Consider the following 24,918-nt stretch of genomic DNA (forward strand, 5'->3'; position numbering starts at 1 on the left):
CTGAATAGAATAAGTAAGTGAAAATGAATAAGCAAACAAATAAATAGATCAAATAAATTACTGAAGTGTCGCGGCGCGAGTGTAATGGAGTACTTCAAATGTTCCAATGTTTGTACTTTTACCTTTACTCAAAATAATCGTCTAGGAAAAAAAAGTAACAAATGCTACTATGTCATCATCAAGCACAGCAATGAAATATGTTGCTTGTCATGAACAAATAACTATAATAACCTTCTTTTGTCGTGGAAAGTGACAGAGGTTGGCGCCATGCAAGCTAATCTGTTCCTGTTATTCCCGTCCATTACCTTCCTTCGCTCCTCCCGCTTCTCTGACGGAAGAGTGAGCGATTCTATGAAGGTAAGTACGGCCAATGACTCTGATGCCTTGCTCTTGTTAAACTTAATTGACGTAACCATCCATGCTTCAAAGGAAAAACAAAGGTAATCGGTAACTGAATTAATCAATACGTGGTGAATAAACTAAACTATAAAGCATCACAAAGAAATTACTAGTACATACAATCAATGGTCATGTATTTTCGTTGTTGTTTAGTTGAAATATTGACGAAGCTTTAGTTTAACTTAACGGACGTAATCTGCTATACTTGAAGGAGAATTCATGAGTAAGGGATAATTGAATACACTAATGCATAATAAATAAACGAAACAATAAATCAATATATTCAAATAAGAACAATCAATGATCACGTATTTTCGCCAATGTTCCATCATTAATCCCCAAAAGGAGAAATATAAAAACAATAGAAAACGAGCAATACACTCTTCAATAAAGTAAAGACGGGCAATGCTTGATGAAAATGTCTTGTTGCTTAGACCGGCCTAACGTTCCCAGTTACTGTGAGCCGTATCGACGCAATCCGCTGTTGTTTAGTTGTACTGACGTAACCAGACGTGCCTGAAGGAGAATACAAGGATAGCTGGTATTCTTAATGCCTTTGTCGTTATTCCTCGCTTACTTGGCAACACCAGGTGTAGGAAAAATATAGTAGCTCCACTGATTCTCTCTCTCTCTCTCTCTCTCTCTCTCTCTCGGCGCGGCAACACTGCAGAGGGAATCACACAAGTTTCTGCTGCGGGTATACTAAAACACTGCCTGCCTTTTGCAATTTGTCAGAAGGTTGAAGGGGGCAAATTAGTCTAGACTTAATCGTAAAGCGCTGTCTCCTCCCTATTGTTTTGAGTTCTGAGCATCGGGATTGTAAGTGATGCAGACCAGAAGACATGCCCTGTGTTTTGCACAACAAGGACATGGTGCTATTATCAGAAGAACTGAGTTGCTGTTGTGAGAGAACATCAACTCTGCAGGCTTCAGTTGCTGCCTTACCATATAGACAACCATGGTAATGCCTGCATGCTCTGCTACTCCTCTTTCGTGAAGAAGGCAAACAATGGAATACTCTGAGAAGATTGTGATGCAAAACCTCTTTAAAGAAGTGCAGTACAAATTCCAGTTTTAAAACAAACAATGGAATACTCTTCGGAAATAATGGAAAACAAAATCTTTCTAAGGATATTCCACAGTATAGATTCCAGTTCTAAAGGAACACTCAAGAATGTTCCTTTAATACTTTACTTCGAAAAATCTTTAAAAAAGTCCTGCCGAAGATATTCCGATCCTGATGGCACACTGGAATACTCCTCCAAATACTTCAATACCTCTTACAAGAAATTTTGCTAAAAAAAATTTCCAGATCTGATGGCAAACACTGGAATACTCCACGTGATGGGAAGCAATATGAAGCGTTTTAAAAAGAGGCTTTGCAGAAGAGATTCCAATTCTAAAAAGCGCACTCTGGAATAAATGCTTTACTTCAAAACTTCTTGAAAGAAGTCTTGCAAAAGAGATTCCAGTCCTGCAAGCAGACACTGGAATACTTTATGTGGCAGACCAGTGCAAAGACTCTTAGAAGTTCCACCATAAAGATTTAAGACCTAAAGGCGCATACTGGAATTGACTTTACTTCAAATGAGATTCCACTCCTGAGGACAGACACTGGAACACCCTATGAGATGAACCAGTACAAAGCCAATTAGAAGAAGTCTTGCAGCAGAGTTTCCAGAAAGGAGTAGGGAGGGAGGAGACCAGCCGCGCCATAGTGTCACATGCGAGGTCTCATCAGTTTCTCGCGGTGAGCCCTCAGAAGGTGCTTGTGGACGTTAATCTTGCGGGCGGTTCTGAAGGAGCAGTGGGGGCAACTGAAGGGTTTCTCCCCCGTGTGCGTGAGGACGTGGCGGTTGATGTTGTATTTCTTGCCGGTGCTGTAGCCGCACACGTTGCATATGTAGGGCCGGTGCAGGTCCCCCGCCGCATCATCCTCGCTCCAGTCCTGCGACACGCATGCCTAATGGAAGAAGGGAAAATACATGTTTACTTTCTTCATTCTTTTCTTTATCTGATGCTATTATTATTATTATTATTATTATTGTTGTTGTTGTTGTTGTTGTTGTTGTTGTTGTTGTTATTATTATATTTCTTGTAGCATTCCAATTAATATCTGTTGACTGCGTGACACATACTTTGGGGAAAAAGGAAAATGATAATAATGATAATAATAATAATAATAATAATAATAATAATAATAATAATAATAACAATTATTATTATTATTTCATTACCATTACCAAGACCTCCATTGCATTTTAAAGTTGTCTGCTGATTGTGAGTTAAATTTATCCTCTTTAGTCTTTGAGAGTTTAAGGGTTTTGTTTATGCTTCCTAACACCTTTCCTTTTGTTACACTTTGTCACATTTACAGTACGACTAAAGACTTTATAAGAAAGATTGTTTAAGGAGTTATTTCATTCATCTCTCAAAAGTTAAAGCATCATAGCTACACGCAATTCAAAGAAAAAAATATCTGCAGAATTTGTTAAATGGTTAAGAGAATTATATGAGAAATAAGTTTATTTATTCATTATCGAGAGGTGAGGTATTTAGTATGCCATTTGAAAGCAAACCAACTGTAGAAATAACTGATGCGTAGATCAAGAAAATAGTGACAAGAGTAAACCAATTAATTCTTGAGAGTAAAGATATCAAACAGGCCACTTGAAACCAAATCCAAAAATAAAAATCGTTTTAAAGGCGGGTTCACACGTGTCAATATGCACCGAAATTGCAAGTCGCTAGAAGTATCGACTGAGCCCACCTAGTTGAAACACGTTCACACATAACGACTGGAAAGTATCAGCTGGTTGGCAGGAGGTGAATGTAAACAAACAGCTACCCAACAAGATGTCTTTCTCTGGTGACGATGATGATTGCGATCAAATTAAATAATCACAAGTAGCTATTCAATCCTCACCTCCAGCAACACCCTGCAGTCATCGGAGAGTGGCAGCTATCTCATCGAACGCCGATTTGCGTAAACTTTTTTCTAGGGTCCCAGATGCGCTCTTTTACCCTCACCAACTCCAAAATCTTCATCTCTACATCATCACCAAATTTTCAAACCTTTCTCCGTGACGTCACAACGTAAACAAAGTAGGAAATCGACTGATCAAGATTTGCAATTTCAGTCGCAAATTGACACTTGTGAACCTGCCTTAAAGGGATTAAAACACTATACTTACGCATTGAAAATAAAAGAAAAACTCGAAGAGACCTTACATTCATGACTCTCCTCGTCCTGCTATTTGCTCCTGCCTATAATATCCCATTCCCTGCATTCTGTTCTAATATCAATTCCCAGCACTCCAGCACGAAGGACATCCTGCTCTACTATGTTATTTATCTCAACACACTTTCGTAATCTCGCCAGGAGCCAGCTGACGCGTCTTTAGTGGGACGACTCGAAGTTTTACGGGCCATTATTATCCTTAGACGATGCACTGTAATATCCACACTGTCAAAAATTGCTTCGTCCTTGTGCTATCTATCGACAAGCTCGTTAAGTTGGTGAATCTACGTGCGGCATCGGCTCAAACTTCGCCGAAACTTCACCTCATGGGATTCAACAACTGTAGGTATAAGTGTAAGATTGCATACTTCTCAAGTGAGTTACATGCACTAATTCCAAATTCCCGTAACAATTCCAAATCCCTGTTCCCTCCTCCCCCTCCCCCCACACCACAGCAGACACAGCAAATACTCGTCCTACTTCTCGAATAAATTGCTCAACAAAATGCATTTTTCAGCAAGCAATGTCCAGCCACGTGCAGCGGGAAGGGGCTCAACCAAGGAATATACAGAGAGGAAGTTTTGGTGTGTGTTAAAGTTTGGAAGACAGCGACGGTGCTGCCATCTGTTGGAAGCGAGTAATTTAATAAAAAACGTTGTTAGGAGTAACTTAAAATTTCTCCCATGCTTCCTCACCCCCCCCTCATCCCTTATTTTTTCCTGCATTCTCTAGTGGTTATGAACTTATAAGGCAAATAAAACATGTTCAAACATATATATATATATATATATATATATATATATATATATATATATATATATATATATATATATATATATATATACACACACACACACACACACACACACACACACACACACATATATATATATATATATATATATATATATATATATATATATATATATATATATATATATATATATATATATATATATATATATATATATATATATATATATATATATATATATATATATATATATATATATATATATATATATATATATATATATATATATATATATATATATATATATATATATATATATATATATATATATATATATATATATCTGCCCGCCTCCGCCTGGGCCACACCATACTCCTTATTTGCATCGCATACGTCAACTGTCTCGTGACCCCTTCTGCCCTTGGTATAGGACTACCCCTGAGGCCATGGAACATTTCCTGCTTTAATGCCCACGCCTCCTCTCTCAACATACTGCATTACGTTCCTGGCTCTCCGCCCTGGCCATCATAACACTCAACCTACCCACCCTCTTGGCGGCCTCAGGCGTCCACCCCTCCTGGCAACCTGCTGTCCTTTGCCTTACATGTGCCTTCTTGAGGAAGACTGGCCAGCTCCCACGCCTGTGATACCCACACAGGACTACCCTAGGGCTCATAAGGATTCAAAAGAGGCCACGAAGATCTATGGATCCTTATGAGTCCTGGGGTAGTCCTGTGTGGGTATCACAGGCGTGGTAGCTGGCCGGTCTTCCTCAAGAAGGCACAAGTAAGGCGAAGGACAGCAGGTTGCCAGGAGGGGTGGACGTCTGAGGCCGCCAGGAGGGTGGGCAGGTTGAGTGTTGTGATGGCCAAGGTGGAGAGCCAGGAGCGTAATGCAGTGTGTTGAGACAGGAGGTGTGGGCATTGAAGCAGGAAATGTTCCATGGCCTCAGGGGTAGTCCTACACCAAGGGCGTAAGGGGTCACAAGGCAGACGTAAGCGATGCAAGTGAGCACTGAGTGTGGTGTTGCCCAGGTGGAGGCGAGCGATGGTTGATGTGCCTTGCGCTTCTTCCCGTGACTGACTGACTGTTTGAATCTTGTAACAGCGCTCATCCTCCCCCGCTGATGAACCTCCCCATCCCTCACCCCCTTACTACCTACGACCCGCGCGCCATCTGTTAGAAGCGAGGTTCCCTAATCAATTCTTCCAGCCCACCCATTGAACCCGTATATCCTCCCTAGAATCCTTGGGCTCAACGGTAGACGGAGGATGGAGGAGAGGGGGAAGGAGATGCAAGAGAGTGATCCATTAAGCACAAACACGGTAAAAGCTTCCACCTCAAGACTGTCACCAGTCTGTCTGAAGGATTATCGATGTACTCGTGTTTACCAAAGTTGATTTACATTTTTAAAGCTTTCCTTGAATATTACTTGAGAATGGTATTGCACTATGAACACACACACACACACAGCTATTGTCACCTGACTGGTCGGGAATCACACGGCGCTGACACTTTTCCACTGATAGTGAGCAGTTACCGGCCTCCCTGAGTAAGAAATGAGTGAAAGGTCAGCCTTGGAAATATTAGGGTGTCATGACCTCTGACCTCTCCCCGGGAAAGTGTATATAATGGGCGAGTATGAGTCCAAAACGTAATCTCCAAGACTGTGGGTTTTTTTTTTTTTATGCAAGAGAAACTGGCAAAAAAAAAAAAAAAAAAAAAAAAAAAAACAGGCTCACTTTGTTGCCAGTTCCCTTAATGATCATAAAAGTTATCTAGAAGTGAGGAACAAATGTCTAGAAACCTCCCTCTTAAAAAAAGTCAAGTCGTAGGAAGATGGAAACACAACAGCAAGAATGCGGTTCCAGAGTTTGCCAGAGAAAGGTATGAATGATTGAGGGTAGACAGAATAATGGAGAGAGGAAGAAGAAAGCCTTATGCAGCAAAGCTGCATGGAGGAGGGGAGGTATGCAGTTAGCATGAAAAAGGCGATAAAAGATAGCAAGAGATGCAACATTCTGGCAGTGAGAAAGAGGCTGAAAACAGTCAGTCATGAAAAGTGATGAGAAAAAGCTTTTGATTCCATCCTATCTAACAAAACTGTGTGAGTGGAACCCTCCCAAACATGCGATGATTACTCTATACAAGAATGAATAAGGCCCTTGTACAGAGTTAGCAGTTGGAGAGGCGAGAAAAACTGGCAGAGACGCCTTAGAACGTCTAACTTCATAGAAGCTCTTTTAGCAAGAGATGAGATGTGAAGTTTCCAGTTAAGATTATGAGTAAAGGACAGACTGAGGATATTCAGTGTAGAAGAAGGAGACAGTTGAGTGTCATTGAAGAAGAGAGGATAGTTGTCTAAAAGGTTGTGTCGAGTTGATATATGGAGGAATTGAGTTTTTGATGTATTGAACACTAATAAGTTTTTTCTGCCTCAATCAGAAATCTTAGAAAGATCAAGTCAGGTCCTGTGGCTCCCTGTGATCTGTTGACTTCCTGAAGGGTTGGTCGTCTCTGAAAGGACATGGAAAGATGTAGGGTGGTATCATCAGCATAGGAGTGGATAGGGCAAGAAGTTTGGTTAAGAAGATTATTAATGAATAATAGAAAGAGAGTGAGTGACAGGACAGAACCCTGAGGAACACCACTGTTAATAGATTTAGAAGAACAGTGGCCGTTTACCATGGCTGCAAAAGAACGATCAGAAAGGAAACTTGAGATAAAGTTGCAAAGAGAAGAATAGACACCATAGGAGGGCAGTTTGGAAATCAAAGCCTTATGCCAGACTCTATCAAAAGCTCTTGATATGTCTTAACGCAACAGCAAAAGTTTCACTAAAATTTCTAAAAGAGGATGACCAAGACTCAATAAGATCACCTGTAGATCACCAGCAGAGTGACCTTGATGGAGGCCATACTGGCAATCAGATACAAGAAGATTGTGAAGTGACAGATGTTTGAGACTCTTTCTATTCAGGATAGATTAAAAACTTTAGACAAGCAAGAGATTAAAGCTATAGGATAGTAGTTTGAAGGATTAGAACAGTTACCCTTTTTAGGAACAGGCTGAATATAGGCAAACTTCCAGCAAGACAGAAAGGTAGAAGTCGATAGACATCAGTTGAAAGAGTTTGGCCTAGTCACCATGATACAAGGTGCAAGCACTTGGAAGCAAAATGTTTTAAAATTGACTGAACAATGAGGAGGGACTATAAGCCATAACATCAGGTCCATAAGCACTTCCAAGGGGGACCCCATCAAGTTAGGCCAGGGTTTAGGCCAGCGAGGGCACGGAAAACATCATTACGAAGAACTTTGATTGAGGGCGTAAATAGTCAGAGGGAGGAAGAGAGGGAGAGACAAGTCTAGAATCATCCATGGAGCAGCAGCTAGCAAAGTTTGAGAGAAGAGTTCAGCTTTACAGACAGAAGGGATGGCAGTGGTGCCATCAAGATTAAATAAAGGAGGGAAAGATGAAGAAGTAATGTACATAGTTGGAGATGTTTTTGGCCAGATGCCAGAAGTTATAAGGCAAGTTGGAATTTGAAAGATTTTGACATTTTCTATTTATGAAGGAGGAATTGGCAAGTTGAAGAACAGACTTGGCATGATTTCGGGCAGAAATATAAAGTGCATGAGATTCAGGTGATGGAAGACTCAAGTACCATTTGTAGAGAACCTCTTTATCATGTAGAGAAAGGAAACAGGCTGTGTTAAACAAAGGTTTAGAAGGTTTAGGTTGAGAAAAAGAGTGAGGAATGTATGCCTCCATGCCAGACATTACCACCTCTGTTATGTGTTCAGCACATAGAGATGGGTCTCTGACATGGAAACAGTAATCATTCCAGGGAAAATCAGCATAATACCTCCTCAGGTCACCCCAGCTGGCTGAGGCAAAACACCACAGGCACCTCTGTCTTGGGGGATCCTGAGGAGGGATTGGAGAAATAGGACAAGATACAGATATGAAATTGTGATCAGAGGAGCCTAATGGAGATGATATGGTAACAGCATAAGCAGAAGGATTAGAGGTAAGGAAAAGATCAAGAATGTTGGGAGTATCTCCAAGATGGTCAGGAATACAAGCAGGGTGTTGCACCAGTCGCTCTAGGTCATGGAGAATAGCAAAGTTGAAGGCTAGTTCACCAGGACAGTCAGTGAAAGGAGAAGAAAGCATTGCTGGTGGTGAACATTGACATCTCTATGGATGGAAATCTTCGCAAAAGGATAGAGAGACAGAATGTGCTCCACTTTGAAAGTTAAATAGGCAAAGAAATTACTATAGTCAGAGTCAGAGGAGTTAGGGGAGAAATAGACAGCATAGATAAATTTAGTTAGAGAGTGACTGCTGAGTTGAAGCCAGATGGTAGAAATCTCAGAAGATTCAAGAGCACGTTAAGTCATTGCTCACATAGATGCAACATCCAGCTTTGGAACAAAAATGAGGATAGAGAAAGTAAGAGGGAACAAAGAAGCAACTACTGTCAGTTTCCTCAGATAGCTGTGTTTCACTGAGAAAAATAAGCTGGATCAGGTTTAGTGGAGGAGAGGTGGTGTTCTATAGATTGAAAATAAGATCCAAGACCACGAATGTTGCAGAAGTTATAGAAAAAAAAGTTGAGGGAGGTGTCAAGATATTTTGGGTCATCACCAAGAGAGCAGTCCAACCTGGGGACATTTCTGGTTCTCTCTCCAGAAGGTGACTCCGAGGCTAGACTTCCAGTCGCCATTTTTTTATTTTTAATTTTAAGTGAAGGGTGTGTTTCTGTGTTAAGTGTATGTAGTTTTGTGAGAAGAGTTGTCTTTAGAGGGCAGGCTGTGACTGCCCCTTGAGTTGTGAGACACAAAGGGAAACGTTCAGCAAGATCACAACTAGCTTTAATGGAAAGTTCACAGCACCCCTGAAAGAACTAGTGCTATTAGACCTCATTGGGAGTAAATTGTCATTTTGGTAGGTGTCTACTACCTATTCCATAGAGTTACACAGGCCAGGAATGCAAATCAACAACACGTTTAAAAAGACGAATCTGATATGATCCCAACAGCTTCCCAGACATAAGCGGAGACACTTGAAATGACAGTGTGCTAAAGAATTCAGTTGAATGACAGCTGATGATGTGTGAAAACAGAAAATCATGACTTTGCTCACATTATGCATTATCATGTGCACTTACGTATAACAATACACACACACACATACACACACACATATGGAAGTTAGAGAGACTACAAAAAATGGCTACAAGAATGGTTCTAGAATTTGAAGGGATGACATATGAGGAGAGACTAAAGGCTATGGATCTACCAACCCTGGAACAGTGAAGGGAGAGAGGGGATCTGATACAAGTTTATAAATTGATCAATGGAATGGACCAAGTGGATAATGAGAAACTGATCCTGAGAGAAGAATATGGCATTTGAAGCACAAGATCGCATAATAAAAAGCTGAGAAAGGGAAGATGTCTGAGAGATGTTAAAAAATATAGTTTCTTACAAAAATGTGTTGAGACATGTAACAGTTTGAGTGAAGAAGTGGTGTCAGCAACGAGTGTGCATAGTTTTAAAGAAAAATTGGATAAGTGTAGATATGGAGACGGGGCCACACAAGCATAAAGCCCAGGCCCTGTAAAACTACAACTAGGTAAATACAACTAGGTAAATACACACACACACACACATAAGAAAATTAGAGAGACTACAAAAAATGGCTACAAGAATGGTTCCAGAATTTAAAGGGATGGCATATGAGGAGAGACTAAAGGCAATGGATCTACCAACCTTGGAGCAGAGAAGAGAGAGAGGGGATCTGATACAAGTTTATAAATTGATTAACGGAATGGATGAAGTGGATAATGAGAAACTGATCCTGAGAGAAGAATATGACACCCGAAGCACAAGATCGCATAGTAAGAAACTAAGGAAGGGACGATGTCTGAGAGATGTTAAAAAATTTAGTTTCCCGCAAAGATGTGTTGAGACTTGGAACAGTTTGAGTGAGGAAGTGGTGTCAGCAAAGAGTGTACATAGTTTTAAAGAAAAATTGGATAAGTGTAGATATGGAGACGGGACCACACGAGCATAAAGCCCAGGCCCTGTAAAACTACAACTAGGTAAATACAACTAGGTAAATACACACACACACACACACGCCCAGTAGCTCAGTGGTTAGAGTGCTGGCTTCACAAGCCAGAGGACCGGGGTTCGATTCCCCGGCCGGGTGGAGATATTTGGTTGTGTCTCCTTTCACGTGTAGCCCCTGTTCACCTAGCAGTGAGTAGGTATGGGATGTAAATCGAGGAGTTGTGACCTTGTTGTCCCAGTGTGTGGTGTGTGCCTGATCTCAGGCCTATCTGAAGTTCGAAAATAATGAGCTCTGAGCTCGTTCCGTAGGGTAACGTCTGGCTGTCTCGTCAGAGACTGCAGCAGATCAAACAGTGAAAAAGTGAAACACACACACACACACACACACATGGGCAAATCTCTTAATGTGTGGCCCCTGTTCACCTAGCAGTAAATAGGTACAGGATGTAACTCGAGGGGTTGTGGCCTCGCTTTCTCGGTATGTGGAGTGTGTGTTGTGGTCTCAGTCCTACCCGAAGATCGGTCTATGAGCTCTGAGCTCGCTCCGTAATGGGGAAGTATGGCTGGGTGACCGGCAGGCGACTGAGGTGAATTATACACACACACACACACACACACTATAGTTAGTGCCTTTCCTTTTTACAATAAATATATGAGAGAGAGAGAGAGAGAGAGAGAGAGAGAGAGAGAGAGAGAGAGAGAGAGAGAGAGAGAGAGAGAGAGAGAGAGAGAGAGAGAGAGAGACAAAGAGAGAGAGAGAGAGAGAGAGAGAGAGAGAGAGAGAGAGAGAGAGAGAGAGAGAGAGAGAGAGAGAGAGAGAGAGAGAGAGAGAGAGAGAGAGAGATTATATCTTTTGTTCATCAATTCTTTCACATTGTAAACAATAACAATAAATTTAAAACAACAGAGAACACCTTCAAGACCAATGGCAATAACTTACCTTCCTTCACCAAGGCTTTGTTCGCACTACATCTACATCATGATCGAGCACAACATTGGCGAGAATCAAGCTACAAAATGATACATGTAGTCGGTGCCGGATCTTTTGCGTCCCAGTCACACTAGGTTCCATCAGACTGGAGGCATGTTATCGCAAAGTCTGTCAACTATCACAATCATCTACAAGATCTTTATACTCCTTTAGATAATCCTATACCTACATTCCATTGAAATATTTCCCAAACTATCTTACATGACACTTACTTTTTTTTTCTTCCAGTAGACCCATACATCCACAACCCCTCTTTTTTTGTATGTATATGAAATTACATTATATATATATATATATATATATATATATATATATATATATATATATATATATATATATATATATATATATATATATATATATATATATATATATATATATATATATATATATATATATATATATATATATATATATATATATATATATATATATATATATATATATATATATATATATATATATATATATATATATATATATATATATATATATATATATATATATATATATATATATATATATATATATATATATATATATATATATATATATATATATATATATATATATATATATATATATATATATATATATATATATATATATATATATATATATATATATATATATATATATATATATATATATATATATATATATATATATATATATATATATATATATATATAATCACCATTTAGGAAAACAGATTTCTCCTTGTATTACAATGAATAAAACAAATGTAGATCTGATATAATTATACTCTGCACATATGTTCTTGCAAATATCTAATAATTTCTAATAAATAATTACTTTTGAGCAGATTGATCAGAAGAACAAGGTCTTTAAGATGAGAAGGGTAATGAAAGCCAACTTGCTGCTCATGCTAAAGTAAAATAATACCCAGATGTCTTCATGCTCACCTGTGGCGGGATACCCCCAAGTTTAGGAACTACGTACTGTTCTATCGAACCTCCAGAACCATTTTCAAAGACCAAAGATCTTTTAAGGTTTATCTGTTTATATATTTTTTTGTCAATTTGCAGTTTCAATCAACAATGGAATCTGGTATGTGGCTTATGTTTTTTTTCTGGTGAGAAAAAAGTCCCCCCACAAACACACAAAAAAAAAAAAAAAAAAAAAAAAAAAAAAATACTGTAGGTCCCCTAAGATCGATGGGAATGAGAGGTAAGCATAAGTTGGAATTCAAAAAAACCATAACTCAAAAATTATTCATTTGTGACGGAAATGGCATATACCATCAATCACTTCACTACATGTCTCACCAGAGAAACATGAGCCACATACCGAATTCAATGGTTGGGTTTAACTACAAACTGACCTTGACTTTAATTTTTACCAATGAAGTAAAAGTCTTTGTTAGACTGTTACTAGAATCATGAAAACATCACTGAAGACCCACTTCATGACTCCAACTTTATTTTACTAAGGTGAGATGGAATGAGAATAGCTACAGTTCCATGTCTCAGCACTGGCTGCTACATAGAGTGACATGACTATTTTCAATAGATTCTGGTTGAAGTGATAGCACATGATTTATTAACCAATTAGTTTATCTATTTATGCATCCGTTACTGTGGTTCTAGTGACCGACAAAAAAAATTCACATTATCATTAAAAACACACACACACACACACACACACACACACACACACACATAAGTACTATAATAAGACCCAGATTGGAATATGCAGGAGTTGTGTGGACCCCCATAAAAAGAAACACATAAGGAAATTGGAGAGACTACAAAAAATGGCTACAAGAATGGTTCCAGAATTTAAAGGGATGACATATGAGGAGAGACTAAAAGCTATGGATCTACCAACCCTGGAACAGAGAAGAGAGAGAGGGGATCTGATACAAGTTTATAAATTGATTAATGGAATGGATCAAGTGGATAATGAGAAATTAATCCTGAGAGAAGAATATGACATTAGAAGCACAAGATTGCAGAGTAAGAAACTGAGGAAGGAAAGATGTCTGAGAGATGTCAAAAAATATAGTTTCCCACAAAGATGTGTTGAAACTTGGAACAGTTTGAGTGAGGAAGTGGTGTCAGCAACGAGTATGCATAGTTTTAAAGAGAAATTGGATAAGTGTAGATATGGAGACGGGGCCACACGAGCATAAAGCCCAGGCCCTGTAAAACTACAACTAGGTAAATACACAGAATGGAAAAGAGCTGAGGTGGTTTCCATATATAAGAAAGGAAGGAAGGAAGAACCTTTAAATTACAGACTGGTATCACTAACTAGTGTAATATGCAAGATGTGTGAAAGAGTAATAAAGAAACAATGGATCGAGTTTCTTGAAGACAACAAATTATTATCAAATAGCCAATTTGGTTTTAGAAAAGGTCGGTCGTGTGTAACAAATTTACTGAGTTTCTACTCTAGAATAGTTGATAGAGTACAAGAGAGAGAGGGATGGATTGACTGTATTTATTTGGATTTGAAAAAGGTGTTTGACAAAGTGCCACATGAAAGATTACTGTGGAAGTTAGAGGAGAAGGCTGGCTTAAAAGGAAGCACATTGAGATGGATGGAAAATTATTTGAAGGGGAGAGAAATAAGGACGGTAGTTAAAGATATGAAATCCAAGTGGAGAGCAGTTCGGAGTGCCACAGGGGTCAGTACTGGCGCCAATACTTTTTCTCATATATATTAACGACATGCCAGAGAGAGTGAACAGCTACATAAATCTGTTTGCGGACGATGTGAAACTGTGCAGTGTTATAAAGCAAAAAGAGGATTGTGAAATACTGCAGGAATACTTAAACAAGATCTGGAAATGGAGTAGAAAATGGGAGATGGAATTCAATGTGGACAAAACATGGGAGATGGAGTAGAACTAGAAAAAGTAAAAAGCTGAGAAAAGGAAGATGTTTGAGAGATGTTAAAAAATATAGTTTCCCGCAAAGATGTATTGAGACGTGGAACAGTTTAAATGAAGAAGTAGTGTCTGCAACGAGTGTGCATACTTTTAAAGTAAGATTGGATAAATGTAGATATGGAGATGGGGCCACAAGAGCATAAAGCCCAGGCCCTGTAAAACTACAACTAGGTAAATACAACTAGGTAAATACATACACAACTGAAGGAGACTATTGATAGACTAAGAGGAGAACACTGGATAATTGATGACCCAAAAAGCATGGTGGCATTGTTAAACAACAGATTTCTACAAGTTTTCACTCAAGAGTCCAAATTTGAAAAGCCGTATGATCGTGAGGAAGGTCTACACTTAGGTAAGATCAGAGTAGAAAAGTCAGAAATATATAAATTGATGGAGGAACTAGAGGAGGGAAAGGCAATGGGACCAGCTGAAATTCCAGGTAGCATACTGAGAGCATGCAAGGAAGAACTGGTGGGCCCTATACACAACATCATAAAATGCTCAACAGAAAGTGGCACTGTACTGGTGGAATGGAAAAGGGCCAAAGTGGTCCCCATATATAAGAGTGGTGGGAAGGAGGAAGCCTTAAACTATAGACTGGTGTCACTAACCAGTGTGGTGTGCAAGATGTGTGAGAGAGTGATATAGAAACAATGGATTGTGTTTTTAGAAGATAACAAGTTAATCTCAGACAGACAATTTGGTTTAAGAAAGGGCCGCTCTTGTGTAACAAACTTGCTGAGTTTTTACTCTAGAGCAGTACACATAATTCAGGAGATGGATGTGTTGACTGTATATACCTGGATCTAAAAAAGACTGCTATGGAAGTTAAAGAATAAGGGAGGATTGCAGGGGAAGGTATTAGAAAGGATGGAGAATTACCTAAGAGGAAGGGAGATGAGAACGGTAGTAAAGGATACTAAATCAGAGTGGAGAACAGTAGAGAGCAGAGTGCCACAAGGATCAGTGTTGGCACCTATACTTTTTCTTGTATACATAAATGACATGCCAGAGGGAGTAAACAGTTACATGAATCTATTTGCAGATGATGCCAAGCTACTCGGACAAATAAAAAACAAGGACTGCGAGATATTACAGGAGGACCTTAACAAGATCTGGAGGTGGAGTAGGAAGTGGGAGATGGAATTCAATGTGGATAAAAGTCATGTTATGAAATTGGGAAGGAGTGGAAGATGGCTGGAGGGGATTTATGAGATGGGAGATAGTGTACAACTGAAGAAAGTTAACAAGAAAAGAGACCTAGGAGTGACTATACAAGAGAATAATCAACAGGATAGCCTTGTGGACAAAATACGTATTTGGCAAGACATACAACTTGGTAAGAAACATCAGATCGGCTTTCCACTACATGGATTAAGATATGATGAAGAAACTGATATCCATTGTGATAAGACCTAGATTAGAGTATGCAGAGATGGTGTGGTCCCCACACAAAAAGAAACAAGTATGGAAATTGGAGAGACTCCAAAGGATGGCAACAAAGATAGTATCAGAGCTAAGAGGGATGATGTACAAGGAAAGACTGAGGGCTTTGGATCTACCAACACTGGAGCAAAGAAGAGAGAGGGGGGACCTAATACAGGTTTACAAACTACTGAATAGAATGGTTGTAGTAGATAACGAGGAGCTGTTACTAAGAGATGAAGTCACCAGTAGAAGCATAAGATGTCATAGTAAAAACTTGAGGATGGGAAGATGCTGCAAGGATGTGGAAAAATTCAACTTTCCACAAAGAAGTATAGAAGCCTGAGTGAAGGTGCCGTGTCAGCAAGGAGTGTGGATAGCTTTAAAGAAAAGTTGGACAAATGTAAATATGGAGATGGGGCCACACAAGCGTAATGCCTAGGCCCTGTAGAACTAAAGCTAGGTAAATACACACATTCTCTCTCTCTCTCTCTCTCTCTCTCTCTCTCTCTCTCTCTCTCTCTCTCTCTCTCTCTCTCTCTATCTCTCTCTCTCTCTCTCTCTCATAACATCTTGCAAAATAAAATATTTTTGTTGTTCAAAGACAATATTGTGACAACCATCTTTGCAATAAGATTAAATTTTTTCCTCTTCTTTTAACTTTTTTGGACCCCAGAATGCCTGGTAGTGACTCAGGTCCAGCAGCCCAGCAACCTATAAATTCTGGCCTTCAGACTAAAGTTGCTACATTACTACAAAGATGTTGTAACATGGAACTATAATCTACCATTTTGTTCATTCTTCATGGTACTTCACTTGGAAGTTCCATCCCCACCCTGATAAACCAAGAAAAATAATAATAATAAAAAAAGAAAAGACACTCCTGAAACAAAATATGAAGAATATCAGTACTCTAGAATAAATTCAGTGCTCTTACACACTATGCTAAAATACACAAGCACAGTTAATGAAGATATTAAAGGTTATCAAATGAAAAGTGCAGCTGTCAAAAAGAATTCTTTCCAGACATTTGTGTCTCTCTTGAGGAACACTCACAATGTACAGCAGTATTTCCCTCCACCCCAAAGATACGATTATGCAGCTTCTGTCCCCCTACTTAATGAATGCTGATCTAAGACAACAAGTCTCTAGGAACCTCAATGGAAGAGAAAACATTTAAAATTACTTAATTTCTTCTGATGAGAAAATTGTCCAATGCCTTCATGTTCCCTTGTAGTCCAGATTGTAGGAATAGAATCTATATAGAAGTACTGTACAGCAAGTCACTCTCTGATAATTTTGGCTGTAGTCAGTAAGGAACAACTGAACATGTATTGCTCTCTTCAAATACTCTTGGCTTTCTGCAGCTTTTTTTGAATTTCTTCCACTTTCATTATTACATTTTCACTTTATGGATACTTTAATATATAAACAAATACTAATGTGCAGCCACCAAAAGAATCAGTGGATTTATCATGGAGGAATCTTTTGTACCACTATGAGGATTGCTGCAGGTTTGAATTTGCAAGGCAGTCTCCAAGTTCGTCAGTCACTAAAACCAAAATAATAGTAATAAAAATATAAAAGTACAGCCAATAAAGGCATTCCTACCTCTCTCTATGGACCTCTTTGCATGCTGAATATTGAGAGGAACCATTGGACTTTTCTGTTATGATTCATAGTTTTAAGTTCAGTGTGTGGTGTAAGACTGCAGGGAGTCACTTCTGTGTTTTCTTGTCTCAACATCACCTGGCAGACATGCACCTCCCCCCAAATAGTAAAGTCGTAGATGCTTTTTCATGTGAATGAGGAGAGACACAGGCTGACACAGTAACAAAGTACCTCTGCTTCCTCTAGTGTTTCCTCCCACCACCATATTCCACGCATATGTGTCAAGGCTTGATCACATGCATTCCATTATTTCCTTGCACTGAAAAATGATCACATGATAGTGGGTTTTGATACATCATACATCAACACACTCTTACATTCTTGGCATAATTTCAGTACTGAAAGAAATCATCACATAAGAAAGAATGCTGTATTGGTAAATCAAGCAAGTCAACAGTCACTACAAATTTTATTTTTGTAATTTCAAAATGAACATCTAAATATTGATATGAAAATCTCTACTTATGAATATCATGATCAGGAATGAGTGGTTTAGATACTTCTCTATCTATGTATCAGTCATAGTAAAAGTCAGACTGATTATATAAAAATCCAAATCATGTACAAGAAATTACTATTAATGGCACTGAAGAAGCAAATAGTACATAGGAAATTTTTGTTTTGAACACTGTTTAACTCAAAGTAACAATGGTAATGTCTCATGTTGCACAGCTGGCTGGCATGTACAGAACAACCAAATGATGCCTCCATTCTTTGGAAATCTAATTTGGGTTTGGTAATTAATTACCAAACATGTATAACAATGCCCAACATGTGTTTATTATGTACCATAATGGTCATACATATCAAATATGTATATATATTTATAATGCACTTAAGGAATTTCTTTTTTTAAATTTTCAATTGGAGGTACTGGCCTTCTCTTAACAGGTTATTTTTGTAAGTCATTAGTTATCATAGAAATGCAGAGCACTGCAACAAATAATGCTACTGTACAAAAATAGAAATGACAGTAAAATAGATGAATAGCTAAATAACAAAAAATAAAATTATCAATAAGGAGCTTATGATATTAACATCTTTTGACATTTGCTTCTCTTACTGAGCTGATGTAAAAGACTACTGCTACTTTGAAATCTTTAATTATCCCTAATTCCTCGTGGTTCTTGATTAGAATTTACAAGTACGCACAGATGTTATCCTATTTAATCCAAGAAGTATTACTACTTGTATACAATTACTGTGTTGTATGGAGAGTTGAAACTTTAGACAGCTTATTCACATCAGGAATGATGTTTTGCCATGTGCTTCTTCAAATGGATCTTCTGAATTGCCCGAAAAGAACAAAGATTACACGCGAAAGGCTTCTCCCCAGTGTGGATTCGTATGTGGGTCTTAAGGTTTGCTTTCTGTGCAGATCGGTAGGGACAGTAAGGACATGCAAAGGGCTTCTCGCCCGTGTGTGATCGAATGTGGTGCATCATGGCAGACACCTGGGGCATGGTGCGGTCACAGTGGGGGCATTTGTAGCTGGTGGTTTGTCTGCTGCTGGAGGAGTGACTTGATTCCACTCGCACTACAGGACTGTCCGGCACCGCCGCCTTTCTGCAGACCGACACCTGTAGAGGATACCCAATTGCATTAAAGTCTGATACTTTTAACTCTTCAACATTTAATCCAATTGTGCTTGAATATTTCAATTTTGTTTTTTATTCCATGCATGTTTGTTGAAGAAAATAAGTATGAATAAAATTAAAATGTAAAATATATCTGTTCACTCTTAGTTTATTTGCCACCTGCCAGCAGCCTTGAGCATGGTGTGCCTCTCCATACTATATACACAGGTGAACTTAAATTTTTAGCTTCTCAGACTTGCAATGAAACTGGGTCCACAGTGACACACTTGGGAATTGTGAAGGATTAGTGACACATTTACATGCCAAGATTTGATAAAAGAGCACCATGTACTAAGTTCATGTTTTATTGCCATACAAGAATTCATTTTATGCAAAATTTATCTATTCAGGTATGCATATACAATATTACATCACTAGTACTGGAAATTGTAAACAAAAATATATTTTAGATAATAAATATATATATTATATACCATGCACAATAACATAGTACATACACATAACTACGCATACAAACTGCTAACATCCACTTGGGTACAAGCCTTACAATATATCACTTTAGAAAAGAGTTGATCCACACACAGACTAATTGAAAGAGAGTAGTGAATAATGGAGTGGGTTGCTGAGCTTGGCTCAATGACAAATGCAGAAATTGTTCTACAAAAGCATATAATACTCAGTGAAACAGAAGATTACATAAATTAAGATGAAATGTCTTAATTACTGTAGTGAAAGCCATTTTCATCTGGAAAAAAAAGGAGAGAGAGAGAGAGAGAGAGAGAGAGAGAGAGAGAGAGAGAGAGAGAGAGAGAGAGAGAGAGAGAGAGAGAGAGAGAGAGAGAGAGAGAGAGAGAGAGAGAGAGAGAGAGAAGAGGGAGGAGGAGGGTGAGGATCCATCATGAAGGTTCAAGCACAGGTGCTGGCAGTCAGAGCTGCACAGCACAGCACCGTGGCAGTTGAGGAGAGTGAATGTTGTTGAGACATTCCAACTTGGGAGTAATTCTTAATTCTGTCATTACTACAGACAAACAATGGAATAAAATTTTTCTTTGTATAATAATATTTTCAAAGTGTTCTTCCAAAAAAGGTAACGTTTATGGTTTATATATAACTAAATCTAAATGACACTGACTGAAAATACCTCTATAGTTGTACATATACATAATACTATGTAATTATATATATCTTCTATCTCATTGGAAATGGAAAAAAAATCACATCACATAGACCTAAATAGTATCGGCAAAAGAAAGTTTGCACCTTTCACAAGGAATGACTTAGTACATATCACTGTGCATTATTGAAAAAAGCATCACCGGCACTGTTGCAATGTGTCCGGAGGTGCGAGGTGAGGTGGATCTTCTGTATGGAGCGGTAGGAACACAAGGGACAAGCAAAGGGCTTCTCTCCAGTGTGTGTAAGGACGTGTCGCTTCAAGTTGTCCTTAATTGTAGTTGTGTATACACACTGAGGGCACGAAAAGGGCTTCTCCCCAGTGTGACTCCTCACATGTCTTATCAGGTTGGACTTGACTACAGTTGAATAAGGGCAGTGATCACATTGGTGCACCTTCATGGAGGCGCCGTGGCTCCTCTGGCCTCCCGACTGTCCACTCCTGTGCGTCCTCAGCCTCTGACCTTCCACTCTCACCTGTTGGGGACGTCGGGCTTACTCATGGGCATAGTGTTTACAGCAATCGTTAGTTAGGTGTGGCAGCTTGTGGACTACACGTGCAGCTTTCACACCTCAAAAGACCAACTCTCCATTCATCATAATAATGCATTAATGTTTCTTTTTAATTTCTCCTTGTGTAAACTGTAAGAAAAATGTTCTCAGATAGGTATCCAAAGAAAATAACTGGACTATATACAGAATAATGCTTTACTTCACAAAGTGTATGTAAAGTTGCTGCAACTGTAATAATTACAGACAGTATTGGCCTAATATGGGAAAATCAAGAACATGTTTTTTACTTCATCATTACAATTCAGTTCTAAGGTCTTCAAGTTCAAATACCTGTCGCAGCCATACATGATCAAACACTACAGGAGTAGGATCATTAGTGTAGTCTATCAGCACAGGAACTTAAAACATTCACTTGTATAATATATATTACAAAGAAAATATATTAATTTATGCATTGCTTTCAAAATACCTTAACTATGGTGACTTCGCATATGATTCTTGAGGTTGCTCTTCTCAGAGAAGGTGTAGGGACAATGATCACAGGCAAAGGGCTTCTCCCCAGTGTGAGTACGAACATGCCTCTTTAGGTTATCCTTCTGTGCAGCCCGGAATGGACAGTAGGGACAAGCATAGGGCTTTTCCCCAGTGTGGATGCGGACATGTCTCATGAGGTGAGCATAATTGGAAGTGATGTAGGCACAGTAGGGACACTGATGAGGCTTGACTGAAGAGACCATCTTCTCTGCCCCTGATGTACTTCCTCTCTTATCCTGGCCCACCTGTAGGGGAGGCCCACCGGTCTCAATACAAATCACAGCAAAGCATCATAACATTATGGCAGATACACCACTCACAAGCTGACACCTACTTGCTCTCTAAGACAGCAACAAAATGGAATATACAAAGTTGCCACTGCCTTTTAAATCAACTAAATAAAAAATATTAATTAGCGTCTTCATAAATAAATAATGGAAGTAAGGGTTATAATAAAAATTTACTCTGTATATTCTTTACAAAATACATAACATCTGATGTTCATATGTTATCCGAAAAGTCCTGCAAACTCAGAACTGAATTTTGCCAGTCACTCATATTCAAAATAATGCTAATGATGAAAGCTTACTTCATTATTCCAAATAAGTGGAAATATCAGCATTATACTCTGTTTGTTAATTAAACCATTCACTGGTAAGGAATCTGTGACTCCTTTATAACAAATTCTTCATGTTCCCAAGGGAACAAAATGGTATTTTACTTGTTGGAAAAACACCAGACAATTATACAGCCTCTCACAGTTCTAACTAAGAAAGTAACTGGTTTCAAATGTGGTGGAGGTTCAGCAAGCAGCTACAAAAATCATAATCACAGTAACAGCTAATTCAATTTTACAGGTGTTTACAGTATCATACATTTGTAGAAGTGATAGATTATACTGAGTCAGTCTGGTGAATCTCTGTTACTTTTTCCCCTTAATTGTGTGATATTTAAATGCCCTTAAGTGAATCTAATCAAGCAAAGCATTGACTTGTAGTCATAGCCATGAATATTATGTTTCAGAATACATATAAGTATGTACAGCAAATTACCCTTAAAAAGTGCTGCTCTTGCTACAAACACAGCATTATGATTTTTCTCTGGTCGCCTGGTATGAAGGCCAGAAAAACCAAGTCATGAAGGCAAGAGAAGGAACAACACATGAACAGTAATTTAAGGTGAAGGAAGGGTGCAAAGAAAGCTGTATACAAGGTAAAAAGGATATGACAGTTTCAAACCAATATATATTCACACACACACACACACACACACACACACACACACACACACACACACACACACCAGCATACACAAGACAGCAAATAAGATCGAGCCAGAATTGAAAGAAAAGACTTAAGATGAGTGACTGGAAGAAAAGAGATTGACAACATTAAAGAGAGAAGGGAAGGGAAAACTTGATAAATACACAAATTAGTAAACCATATGAAAAAAGGCAAACAGACAAGTTTTGGACATGCACAGGGATGAGGGAACAAGATGTACACAAGAACAAACAAAAAAGATTAAGAAAAGTAAATGTCTCAGTGACATCAAGAAATATAGTTTCCTGTATCAATGCATCAAACTCTGGGATGGTTTAATTGAGGAGATGGTAACAGCTGTAAGTGAGCAAATTTAAAGTGAAATTGGTTAACTATAGATATGGAGACAGGACACATATGCCTCACCTAAGATCTTGTACAATACAACTAAGCCACTGCAACAAGGTAAATGCACCATCCACTGGTGATGTGAAAAGCACTATTTTCTGGTGTCAGAAAGAGCTAGTGTTAATAGTGCTTAACTTAGTCTGAAGCATTTAGATCTTAGCATGTTAACCACAGCACTTTTGTCAAGTGTGGTTATTGATTGTGAAGGCATGCTACCACTCATTAGCCATTCTTTGTGGTGAAATAAAATAAAGGAAATAAACATGTTTCTGTACACAGTAGGTAACTTTAAAATCAAACATTTAAATAATTATGTGTACAATGCATATTTAGGAGTACTACTTAGACTGACATACAACTACAATGATCAAGTGAGCCCTTTATTGGACTGTTCTCTCTGTATGGGCCACCATTAATTATTGTGCTGATTGTATTAGAGAGGTAAAAGCAACTCTTCATTTCATAATATATTCTTGGCTCTCATACCCCTCATACCCTACATTCCTGCATGAATCTTCTCCTTCACCTGCTGTTCCCATCACCTCTCAGGCTCAATGAAAACAATCTTCTTTAGGATACATTAAGTCACAACAATAGATATTCAGGACACAATTGCATAAGATGGTACAGCAGTTGAACTTTGATAATCATAATAATAATAATAATAATAATAATAATAATAATAATAATAATAATAATAATAATAATAATAATAATAATAATAATAATAATAATAATAATAATAATAATAATAATAATAATAAAGTTCCCCTGCTTTACTGTGGTAAGATTCTAATTCTAATTACAAAAATTACTTTGCCAAACTTTAAATCAAAGCTTTCTGAAATATTGGTTGCCATAAAGTCTCAAATTCATGTTAAGAATACAAATTTTATAATACAATGCAAGGATGTCAATAAATGTTTATTTTTTGTGACATTTCATTTACATATATTTATATATTCATATTAAAAATCCACGGCCAAAATTTTTACAGACCTTACATTTTATTCATAATGAGAGAGCCAATTAAATGTTTGTTGAAAGAAATGGCTGTCATTTAAATGAATCTTAATGAACAATTGACAAGAATTTTACAAATCATGTACAGTCTGGCATAAAATTCTATCTAAATGCAGGGTAACAATTTCATACAAAAATATGGATTCAGTTTCTAAACATAAGTCCAATACTACATACATAGGTACCATATAAAATCACTATGTACAGTACTTGATGATAACACAAAATATATCTATAATCCTCTTTCACCAAAACTTCTAATTAAATCAATCTAATTTTTTAGTTCCATAAATACTGAAATATTTACTAATATGATCATGTTCAAAACAGGATTGCACATCTTATTTCCATAGAATGAAGCTGAGAGAGTTCTGCAGCTCCATAACATTATACAGTATGTACAGTGTGATAGATTACCACTTTTATATGTTATGTAGATGGGCTTGTAATGCATTTTGTTCTTTTAAGAAAGCTATGCTAAGGGAAAAAGACAAATTTTTTTTTCACATATATAACAAAAATATATACTATATGTATTTTGTTCTATTTTATCTTAATTTCTGATTTTCTTATTGTTCTTTTAAATACCATTCACGAATCACAGATAAATGGAAATATATATATATATATATATATATATATATATATATATATATATATATATATATATATATATATATATATATATATATATATACACACACACACACACACACACACACACACACACACACACACACACACACACACACACACACACACACACAACATGTTCCTACTTGTGAATCCTAAATCATATCTATCACATAGTGCAAGACTCATTATTATAGCCATGTATGTATGTATTTATATATATATATATATATATATATATATATATATATATATATATATATATATATATATATATATATATATATATA

At 37.7% G+C, this 24,918-nt stretch overlaps 2 protein-coding genes across 4 annotated transcripts in view; both read right to left on the reverse strand.

Annotated features, from left to right (window-relative positions):
• Positions 1 to 1,935: 1,935 nt before the first annotated feature.
• The window catches only part of LOC123505594 (sentrin-specific protease 1-like), a 131,449-nt gene continuing 108,466 nt past the window's right edge, over positions 1,936 to 24,918 (reverse strand). The window contains exon 6 of one of the 3 annotated variants that reach the window (XM_045257108.1): positions 1,936 to 2,362. In XM_045257108.1, the coding sequence (XP_045113043.1) occupies positions 2,120 to 2,362 (243 nt within the window). In that variant the 3' untranslated portion in view covers positions 1,936 to 2,119. Of the gene's footprint in view, positions 2,363 to 17,879; positions 19,065 to 21,518; positions 21,548 to 24,918 lie in introns of those variants that run through there. The other 2 variants (XM_045257104.1, XM_045257103.1) reach the window with 2 other exon arrangements.
• On the reverse strand, positions 19,413 to 21,494 carry LOC123505596 (zinc finger protein 513-like). The gene is made up of 2 exons (XM_045257112.1): positions 21,238 to 21,494; positions 19,413 to 20,732 (listed from the first exon to the last, which is right to left on the reverse strand). Exons 1-2 carry the CDS (start codon positions 21,343 to 21,345, stop codon positions 20,370 to 20,372), a joined length of 471 nt encoding a protein of 156 aa, XP_045113047.1. The 5' UTR covers positions 21,346 to 21,494; the 3' UTR covers positions 19,413 to 20,369.

Source organism: Portunus trituberculatus, chromosome 18, assembly GCF_017591435.1.
Source record: "Portunus trituberculatus isolate SZX2019 chromosome 18, ASM1759143v1, whole genome shotgun sequence".
Lineage (NCBI taxonomy): Eukaryota > Metazoa > Arthropoda > Malacostraca > Decapoda > Portunidae > Portunus > Portunus trituberculatus.